Source organism: Camelus bactrianus, chromosome 16, assembly GCF_048773025.1.
Source record: "Camelus bactrianus isolate YW-2024 breed Bactrian camel chromosome 16, ASM4877302v1, whole genome shotgun sequence".
Lineage (NCBI taxonomy): Eukaryota > Metazoa > Chordata > Mammalia > Artiodactyla > Camelidae > Camelus > Camelus bactrianus.
The window spans coordinates 59,521,423-59,532,118 of NC_133554.1; the positions used below are offsets into that span (position 1 = coordinate 59,521,423).

General features: G+C 56.5%; 1 protein-coding gene across 14 annotated transcripts in view; it reads right to left on the reverse strand.

Annotated features, from left to right (window-relative positions):
- Positions 1-9,968, reverse strand: part of CCDC57 (coiled-coil domain containing 57) — a 73,010-nt gene extending 63,042 nt beyond the window's left edge. For 2 of the 14 annotated variants that reach the window (XR_012499703.1, XM_074344025.1), the window contains exon 1: positions 9,393-9,968. Coding sequence is in view for 9 of the 14 variants with exons in the window: in XM_074344025.1 (XP_074200126.1) it covers positions 9,393-9,951 (559 nt within the window). In the remaining 5 variants the exon portion in view is untranslated. Of the gene's footprint in view, positions 1-289; positions 5,715-6,495; positions 6,631-9,031; positions 9,366-9,392 lie in introns of those variants that run through there. The other 12 variants (XM_074344014.1, XM_074344017.1, XM_074344019.1 and 9 more) reach the window with 10 other exon arrangements.
- Positions 9,969-10,696: the final 728 nt, after the last annotated feature.

Sequence of the window (10,696 nt, forward strand, 5' to 3'; positions counted from 1 at the left end):
CAGCCGTCTGGTCACAGCCTGAGTTCTGGAGAGTCACAGGCAGCACCCGAGGGCCCAGCAGGCCAGGGGCACACCAGGCCCAGACCCAAAGGCAGAGGGAACAGGGCAGTCAGTACAGGATCACAGAGGGAAGAGAGGAAGGAAAGACAGGAGACGGTGTTTGCTCAACAACGAGAGCTAGGCTCTTTCAAATGGTTTCCCAAAGATCTCTCCATTTTGCAAATAACACCCAAGGCCGCTGCCCTGTCCCGCCCCTCGCTCACCCCCGGAGCTGCCCTGGGAGGCTCACCCCCAGGAGCAGGCGCCTTTGCTCCTGACCATCGTGGATGGATACTTTCGTAAAACACAATAACGTCCTAGGAAAAACGAAACTAAAAACACAGAGATATATAACACACAACTCTAATTTAAGTTAGATTCAACAGCATAAAACTTTATCAAATTCTCAACAAGTGTCTCAAGACCTGTTCCCCGCATCTGCCGAGGCTGGTCCCCAGGGGCGGGGCTGCTGATGGTTGCTCCCCAGCAGGGCACCCCCATGACAGGCCCCATTCTGTCACCTGGCAGAGGAGGAGTGGATTTGGAAGCGTAAGACCACTTGGGGGGTTCTCCCAGGCCTGACCTTTGCGATGGGCCCAGGCCATGGGTCAGGCCCCGCCTGCGACGCAACAGCCCAGAGGGTGTTCAGGCTGGCATCTCCAGGCAGAGGGTGGCGTGTGAACAATACCTGCTCTGAACGCGTTCCCGGAGGGCCGCGTGGGGTCTGAGGCCGGCGTCTGGCAGTGGCTTTTGTGTATCTTTGTCCCCAAAGGATCTAAAATGTCTGATTAATTTTAAGTAGGTCTTTTTCAAGAAGAGACACACACCCTGTACCAGGTCCTCTCAACTCACAGGGTCAGCAGTCACGGAAGCCCTCCGGGCCGACCGAGATCTCTAACAGGAGCAAGATGTCAGGGCCTCTGAAAACGCCCTGCACGTTGTAGAGGTTCCACGCAGCCCCCTCCTGAGCGGACACTAGCAGCATCCATACTGGTCCCCCTTGGTCAATGCAAAGCAAATGTCCACAGACAAATGCAGACGGAACAGGACAGCCTGAGGGGTTTTTCTTTTCTTCCTTTTAAACACTAACTCTGGAATGCTTAAGCCTGCAAACACTCTCTAAATCAGGAAGAACACTACTCTTTAGAGACATGAAGACCATTTCACTCCTGAGATCACTGACGACAAATACCAACAACAGCTCTACAATGAAACATTGCTTTCTAGAGCCCAGTGGACGTAACAAACAGACAATTTCTTCATTTTACACAACGCTTTGATGGCATCAGATTTATGGTGACTGAACTCTTTGTGGGACCTCAAGTCAGTCCTCTACTCGGAGCTGCTGCCACCAGCACCCTTGTCCACAGACAACCAAGTCCTTGCTCAGTGTACGAGCTTGAACACCAGGCCCTGCCTAAGGTGCTCACCAACAGCAGAGCACACAAAGCCCTGGAGAAAGGGGAAAACACGCGCACACCCCACCAGAAGGTTATCTGTGTAACCAAAACTATTACTGTTAAGATCTTGGTAACAACCACCACAACAACAACAAGTAAAGGAGAAATTGTCAGAAAGGTCTGGGCTAGAATTCGGAGAATCTCAAAATATTCCGTCAGGACTAAACAACAGCGTATGTTTTCCGGGAGAAGGCGTGTGTTACGTACGCACTAGAAACACGAAACAAGCTTTTGACACTCGTCGCCTCTGAGTGCAGCACAGCAGTGCTCAGCACGCAGAGAGGACGATGAGAAGGCGGGCCCTGACCAGCAGCAGGACTGGGCCTTCGAGGCGCCTAGGGCGGAGGGCCCGCTGGGGCGTGGGGCGCCCGGAAACCGAGCTGCCGCAGGGCATGCACCCTCCGCAAGGAAACCGGCAGGCGGCTCCTCGGGCGAAGCCACTGCACTTAGAGCCACATGAACTCCTCGTGTAGCTTTGCTTTAAGGGCAACGAGCTGTGCAGGGCAGGGCCTGACAGGCTCTCTCCGCGCAGGGCCAGCCAGTTAGCACGTGGGGCTGGCAGGCCACAGGGTCCTTGTGCGAAAGCAGCGGGAGGGCAGAGGGCCCCGTGCAGGGGAAGCCGCCGTCAGCACCCGTGACAGGGCTCTTGCGTCTCGAGGCTGGTCCCTGCAGCCCCAGTCCTCAGGGGCCCACCCCGAGCTCACCCGGCACAAGCACCTGCCCACAGCTCTTCTCTGTGTCCCCGGGCCGCAGGCCTGCTCGGGCGGGGGGCACGCACTTGCAGCCCAGTCCGTCTGGGGCGACTGCACCGGAGAGGGGGCGAACGTCCCGGAGGAGGGGCCACGGGCACCGAGGCTGAGAGGGTGGGGGGAGCCCGCAGGGCCCCGTGTGCTGTGACAGTGGGAGATGCCACACTGCCCTTCAGCCACGGCTGCCAGCCCGAAGCTCCTGAAACCTTCCTCAGTGGCAGCAGCTACGGGGCTTCTGTAGTTATCTCTGGCTTTGAAATGACTCCAGGTGAAAGGGTGTCTCCTCGTACTGGTAACAAACCTCTTCCAACCACACCCGAGTTTCTGTTAATGTGGTGGTTCTGGAAAGATCCTGGATGACCCAGGATAGGGGCTATTGCCAGGGGACCCAACCACGTGGTTAGAGGGTTGGAACCTTCAACCCCACTGCCCACCTTTCAGGGGGAGGGGAGGAGCTGGAGGCTGAATCAATCACCGATAGCCGACAGTTTAATCAACCACGCCTGTGTGATCTGGTCAGGACTGCCCAGATCCTGCCAGGTGGGCCTCCAACCCACGATCTGGACAGGACTGCCAATCTAGCAGAGGGGCATTTCTTTAACAAGATCACTCACCTAAGATATCTCCCAAACCCCAAGACCCATTTCTTTGCTGCAAAATGAAACTAAGGGCCAAAGGTTGGCGGCACCCGGCTGGGGAAATGTGGGGGACGGTCCCTGGAACAAACGGACCAGCCAGCTGTTCAGACCATCCATAGGCCCCCTGCTCCGGCAAGGGGCCAGCGAGCCTCGGGCAGCAGGTCTCTCTGACTTACCACCAAGTGTTACCTAACAGGTTCGTTCTGCTCCCGCACAGCAAGCCAAACTGCTGAGCCCCGGAGGTCTGCAGCCAAGCAAGGAGAATGGATCTCAAGTCCCACCTCCCTGGAGGCAAGGGGCTCGGGTATTTGTAGGATCAGGACTAAAGAAGCAGGGCGTCCGAGACGGGGGCGCGAGGAAAGGTAACTGGGAAAAGGCGTGGTAACCGCTCTGCGCAGACTTGTCCAGGCTTCTGCATGTTTTGAGGGTGGTGTCTCAGACCCTCCAATGTGAAAAGGTCACCAAGCAGCCAATCCCCCTCCTTGGAGCCCAGTGGGAGGGTCCATGGCCCACCCAATGTTAACTGGCTCGGCTGGAAGCAGATGCAGGTGCCTCCAAGCCCCTGGGAACCAGCCAGGCAAACCCCGTACGGTTTAGGTGGCCTGCAGCCTGGGGGCAGGCCAGTCTCACACGACCCTGATTAGTGAAGGCAGCTGGATGGGTTTGACTAACCATTCTGCAAGGCTTCAGAAGCGTCCAGAGACCCCTGAACTCCCAGGTCTGCAGAGGCCCGGGCTGCGGGCTGGCGAGCACGGGGCCTGCGCTGCTCCTCCCTCTGGTGGCTCTGGGTCATATCCACGGGAAATAACCTAGTGATCCAGCAGGGAAAGCGCTCTCCTGAATGCTGGGAGCTGCGCCAGCGGCTCTGAACGGAGGAGAGTTGGTGTGTGTGTGGGGGGGCCTTGATTTACAGCACTTGGGCAGAGACAGGCGACAACCTGGACTTGCAACTGGTGATGGGAAGGGGCCATCTGGGGGCCTCAGCTGGCCCCTCTGCTCCGCCCTTGCCCTTCTATGGCCAACAAAGGGATCTTCAAAAAAAAACCCTTCCCCCACCCCGGGCTTCCTGCCCCTCTGTCCACTGCAACACCTGGGCCTGGGCCGCCACGCTGTCCGTCTGCGACCCAGCCGCCCCCGCCTGGAATGCTCCTCCCAACCGGCATGCAGGCCCCTTCTGTCACTAGACCACCTCGAGGGTCCCTCCAGGAACTCCCCCTAACCTTCCTTCCCGAACCGAGCAGCCACCACCGGACTCCAGTTCCCGGGGGGTGGCTTACTGCTTGAGTCTCCTTCCTCCCAGCACGTCCTGGAGCTCCAGGACACAGGAGCTGCTCAGCACTAAGCAGCTAAACGGAGAAACTACCACAGGCCAACACAGCGTGAGCTCCAGGGCTCCAGCAGAGGAGCAGGCGAGGCAGGCGGGCTTCTCTGCCCGCCACCCCGGCCCCTCCTTCCCCTCCCCTCCCCCCACCGAAGCCTCGGCCTTGGCTTCCATACGCACCGCCTTCAGAGCCCACCGCTCAGCCCCGGGAGGCTCCCCGACAGAGCGCCGGCCACCTCAGCTGCCCCGACTGTGGTTTCTCTGGCTCCAAAATACCCACGCGCTCTGGCCGGCAGCCCTTCGGCTTCAGTCACTCTTGATCTATGACACCTCGCTCTTCAGGTGTGTGAATGGATGTATCGATGAATTACAGGAAAACTAAGGACATTTACTTTAACAAGTTTTGAATTCAGTAAAAATTAGGGTTATCGGCTTCAAGTTCAGTCAGTTGCGTGGCATTTCCCCCAAAAAGACAGCTAAGGGGACTCCCCGGGGATGCCCTGCAGTCACCTCACTCAGTCCTGCCCCCCCCCCCCGCCCCGGCACAGTGAAGGACACAGCAGACATCTGCTGCCACTTCATCTAGTGTGACGTCACTGCGGCCAGAAAAACAGGGCCATGTAAATTCCCCCGGGCACAGCAAACTTCCTTAAACCCATTCATTCATTCACTTAACAAGTGTTTACTCAGCACTTCACTGCGCGCCAGGTGCTGTCTCCCCTGCACCGACAGGCCGGCACCCCTGCTGGGATGCAGAGGGCGCCGAGGAGGCAGCTCCCATGTGACCAGAGCGGCTGGGGCCCAGGGCTGCTGGGGCCCGGGTCAGGGAGGCCCCACCCACAGGGAAGGGGTCTGTGATGCGCTCTGCTAGGCCTTTGGAGGCTCACATCCTGCTCAGCCCTTGGCCCCGCGCTGGCGGCAGGGCGCCCAGGACCACTGGGAAACCAGGGTTCCAGCAGGTCAGGCTGCCACCAAGCTCAGGGCAAGGCCGGTGTGGAATAACGAGGCGACTGGGCCTCCACGGCTGGAGGCTCACCCAGGATAACAGGACGTCTGATGGCTGGCCCCCAAGCCCCAGCCACACACAAACCCGGCCAACTGCAGTGGCGCTGCATGAGTGCGTTCTGGGGTCCTGCACCATCTTGTCGGCAGGAGCCGACGCCCACACAGGCCCCACGGGGTGGTGCACACTCACAGCAAAGGCAGGATTCAGGCAGATACACAGCCTTCCGTGATGCCGATGCTACTGTGATCTCTGATGGGGTGCCTGTGAACCACCACTGCAGTCTTTACAGAGGGAGTGCCCGCGTCTGTGTCTGTGGGGCCAGCAGGCCCCTGTCTCCGAGGACCATCCGTCAGCACCCTGTCCCCGCCGGGCGCCCTGCCCCCAGCACGCCCCTTAAATGCACCGGTCCCACAGCCGCCCCGAGGGTGCTGTGCCTGGGGCTTGTGGCCCCTTTCAACATAAACCCCAACCTGTTTGGCGAAGTGTACAGAGCCCCCACGCCCCCCACAGCTCCCTCTGGACCTCCAGCTCCCCCCACGAAGAGAGAAACCAGCTTCTACCACGTCCGCCCCACTGTACCCTGACACACAAAGGCTATGTGCCCAGGGCTCAGGCTCCTGTCCTTCCAGACAGACAGCCTGCCCTGCTTCCATAAAAATCTCACAAACCCTAAAAGCCCCAATGCTGAGACTAACTGGCCTTTATTAAATGTCACAGATTCAAAATCTGGATCCAATCTGACATCCAGCAGAAGTCCCCAGCAAGCACCCAGTTTTCAGGAGGGACCACACAGAACTTTTGGGGAAACCATGGAAATCTCCAGGAGGCAGAGCACTGTCAACCAGCTTTGCCCATGTCGTTCAGTGTTCCGGGGTCAGCCGGGGATGGATCAGGACTGAGCTACGCCATGCCAACACTCTGACTTTCTCACCTGTAAAATCTGAGTTTTCTAACCTTTTTTTTTTTTCCTTTTTAAATCTAAGGCAGATGTTCATGTGTCAGGTCTGAAAGGCACTTGGAAATCCCTGGGTCTTGGGAAGATGGAAACAACTCCTTGTCTGCAAACAGACACAGCAGCAGAGGCCCCAGACTGACAGCCTCCATCATCAGTGAGTTTGAACGCGCCCCCGCACACGACACAGTGGAGCGTGGGGCACCCGGGGCACTCGCTCCGGGAACCCACCCGGGCTGGCCCAGCCTTCTCAGATCAAAGGGAGTGGTGAGAAGGAGGCTCAGAAGTCGCACTCCTGGGTAGTGAGAGACCCTGCGTGAACCTACTCACAGATCACGTCCCGGTGGGGCCTCAGGAAGAGGCTGAGAGGACGCCTCTGTCCGGGCCAGCCTCACCCCTCGCCGAGACGACCTGATCATCGAAGCGCCACACGCTAGAGTCCGAGAGGAAGGCTCCGCTCCTCTACTGCAGATGAGACAGTGGAAATAATCACCCTTGTGTCCAGCCGACCAAGAACGCGGAGCAACTATTTTAGACTAATGCTTGCTAAGGGCTTAGAAAAGTGCTGTATGACCTAAAAGAAACAAAAGCTGTTACAAACTCCAAAATTTACACAGAAGGACGTTTGTAAAGGCTAAAAGTCAGTCCCCAGACGCTTGGGCACACTGGCTGCGCAGAGGCCTCCAGAGCAGGGGTTTCCTTTGCACCTTCCTCTGACGGACCGCGGCCCCAGGTGCGCTGGGCGCCCCGCTCAGCCGCCAATCCCGTGCAGAGGATCCAAATCTACTTCAGCAGGACTGCTGTCTAGTTGTTGCTCTGTGAATGTATTTAGTATGCGTAATTCACAAACCAGTGTTGTGGGCCCAGAAGGGAAGCCCAGAGGTGGCTCATCTCCACACCCAGAACAGGGGGCCCACTGCAGGCACCGTCTGAATCCCAGCACGGACCGTGTGAGCGACGCTCAGTACAGGTCATCTTGAGGGGCTCCGGGGGATGAGTGTTACGGGCCTGGGACCCCAAGCCTTTCCCTGTCCTACACTGACTGCCACATAGCACCCACGACCACTTGGAGAACCTGAAACAAGAGGTGAGCAGCAGACAGACCCTGATCCCATCCCTGGAACCTGCGGGGGGAGGGACACCACTACAATGAGGGGAACATGGTGCTCTTTTTCCTTTGAATTTACAGCCGCTGAATTCTCCTGCCCCCTGATCCCCATAAAGTGAATAAATGAGAGATAAAATGGAAGAGAAGTTAAATAATTTTGTAGTTAAGAGCTGTTACTCTGCTCACTTTTAGAACCACGTAAATGTTTCACATACAACAACTCAAAACCAAGGGCTCAAGCTGAAATATAATCAGAACAAGTGAAACTAAATTTATTGCAAATGAGTAACAGACGCAGTGCACTAAAGCAGCTTTGTGAAACAGTCTTTGACTCTATATTCTAAAAGCAGAAACAAAAACAACCGCAGGCAAGTATTGTGCTCTGGTGAATAAATTCGGTTTTCACAGAACTATGGGCTGGCCATACTGACACTACACGTAGTCTAGGCCTGAGCAGATGAGTAAATTGAGGACTGTGCAAACTGAGGACAACAGGAGCCAGACTGAGAGAGGAAAAGTAATGTGGAATGAACCTGTGGTGATGGATGGGAACTGGAAGTATGAATATAAACTCAGTTTTTAAGATGCACACAGATACATGAGTATAGAAATAGGCATGGATTATGTGGTATATTCAAATATGTTCCCTACCTCTGCCCACTGAGAAACACAAAAAGCAATGACATACCTCCCCCAGATTATGATTTCTTAAATAACCTTCTAAACTAAAAGGAACCAACACTCCTTAGAGAAATAACTGAGTCCAGGGGTAGGTCAAGGAAAGCACAGGATGCATCTGGAAATAAGGAAGTGCTCCAAAAATGTTGGGGACAGGCTAAAAGGACACAGAAGCCAACTTAAATGGACTCCTCATGGCCAAATCTGGGCAAAAGAGCAACAAAATAGATGACAGAAATGGATTATAACCTATGAAATAAAAATAAAATCAAAATGTCTGTACCAACATAAATAATTAAGTAGAAAAAAAAGGAAGGTTCTTCCTTACAGTAGAATTCCAACTAATAAAAGCAGAAGAAATAATGGAAATGGAAAAAAAACTCATTTGGCAAATACAACATTCATAACTGTTTCAGAAAATGCTCCCTTCTGGATGCTAAAATTAGTGGCAGTGTGGTTAGAAACAAGGTTGTTTGCATGGTTCCAAAGCATCTCCCCATGAGATATTATTTATGAAAGGAAAATGGGGAATTTGTGATGGAGACACCTTGTAGACATCACCTAAAGCACACGACCAAAATCGGCATCAAATTGGCATCAGGTGTCTCCTAATGAGATGCGTAGAAGAAAACACAATTTCACTGGTGAGGTTTTTCTTACCAGAAGTGCATAACTTGGAAGTAATCCTAAGGGAACATCAGATAAACCCAAACTGAGGAGCCTTCTACATAACAACTGACTCATAAAAGTCAAGGAACGACTGAGGAACTGCTCCAGATTAAAGAATAAGAAAACAAGGATGGTCCTGGACTGGACCCTGCAGAAGGGTAAAGTCATCCGTAAGATAACTGCTGAGTCTGAATAAATCCTGTGTATTAGATCATGGTTTTGTATGAGTGTTAATTCCCTCAGTTTGCTAAATGAACCATGGTAACGTAAGAGGTTACCATCTGGGGGAATCCCGGCAAAAGGGACAGAGGAAATCTTCGTACCCCTTTCGCAACTTTTTTTTATGTCTCGATTAATTAAAAGAAAAAAATCGCCCTGGACCGGACTGCCTGGGTTTGAACCCGTCCTCACCGGCGCGGAGCCTGGGCAAACGCAGCTCTGCAGCGCCCACCTCATCCGGCGCTGGGAGGGCCGTAGAGCCCTCGGACAGGGCGCGGCGCCGCGAACGTCTCCGGCCCCCACCCCGCCGGCGAGGCGGGCGCTGCGGGGAACAGACGAGCAGGGAACAGCCGCGGCTCGGGCGGGCTCGCGGGCCGGACACCGCTCGCGCCCCGCAGCCCCGCGGGGTCGGCCCGGCCGGGTCCCCGCGGGAGCGGCGGCGTCTGGCGGGACTCCGACGCCTCGGATTTTTCCGAGGAAAGCGACTACGCCCGTGACAAGCCGCGCCCCCCGCGCTGCGCGCCCCGCGGCGCCCCCCGCGCCCGCGCCTCACCCGGAACGCCCGCCCCGAGCGGCCTCCGGGCCCGCCGCGTTGCCATGGTGACCTCAGTCCGTCGGTCGCCGTCCGGGCGCGCTCCGTGCAGCGCTCGCGTCCCGTCGGCCGGAAACACGAGCCCCGAGGAGCCGGGTTCCGGGCCCCTCCCACTCCGCCCGCGCGCAGGTGCGGAGGAGCCGGTGGGGCCCTCGCCCAGCCGGGCTCTGTGATGCCGCCGGTCTCGTAGCCCCGAAGGTGATGGCGACTCCGACCGGACGGGGTGGGGGCTGCACGGAGCGGGGGCTGGACTGTACCCAGGAGGGGAGGGGCCCGGGCTGCCCGTGGGGCTGGAGCGCAGGTGACGCGGGGCAAAAGCGGGAGGCCGCCAGTGATGCTGCGTCACGCGTGGCTCCTCCAGCAGTGAAGAAGCGGACACGACGGGGGCGCCGGGCGACTCCACTGGTGCAGAGGGCCAGGCAGGCACTGAGGCTCTGCGGGGAGTTGGGGGCTCAGGACGCTGGAGTGGTCTTTCGTTCTGGGCACTGTTGCCTGGTGTGCTTGCTTGGTGAAAATTCATCAGTTTGTGTGCGCTCACAACCTGTGTGCTCTGGTGTTTGTGTGTTCAATTTTAAGCTGAAATAAAGAAGCAAAACCACCTCACAGAGGCCAAAGGCAAACCTTTATGCCAAGACCCCCATCCCGGGCTTAGGAACACCCTTCCCCAACATCTGAGGGTCCACTGAGGCTGAAGAGGACCCAGTTATCCCAACAAGTGGAGATACCCATGCCCACCCTGCTGGCCGGTGGCACTGCTGTGGCTCCAGGCAGTGGTGGGCACAGTCTTTGGTCCCGCCCCTCCTCTCTTCTGTGTTTTCTCCACCCTGATGGCATTCTGGCTGCTCAGGGCCTGTCCCCTAGCTGGCCCTGCCCGTAGTGTGCAAACTCAACTCAGTTAACCGTAAGAAAGACTGCTCTAGGAGGGAGCTCTTGGCAAGAGGTCCAGGGGTTATTAAACACCAGGCAGATCAATAATTCAAGCCTCATGGAAGATGTGATCCTACCAGTGCAGTGAAAACAGCCCTGCCTGCCTGGAGAAGCCACGGGGGTCCCCATGACCTTTAACCTACATCCCACAGGCCTTGGGCACCCTCACTGCCTCCAGACCAGGATGGCCTGCTTGACAGTCCAGGTTCAAATCCCAGCTCTGCTCCTGCCTTGATACAGCTTCCTGGGACCCTGCTTCTCCATGAAGTAGGGCTGGCACCCACCATTTCCTGCAGATTTGAGGGTCAGAAACAACGTGTGAACAACGGGGGTGCTGG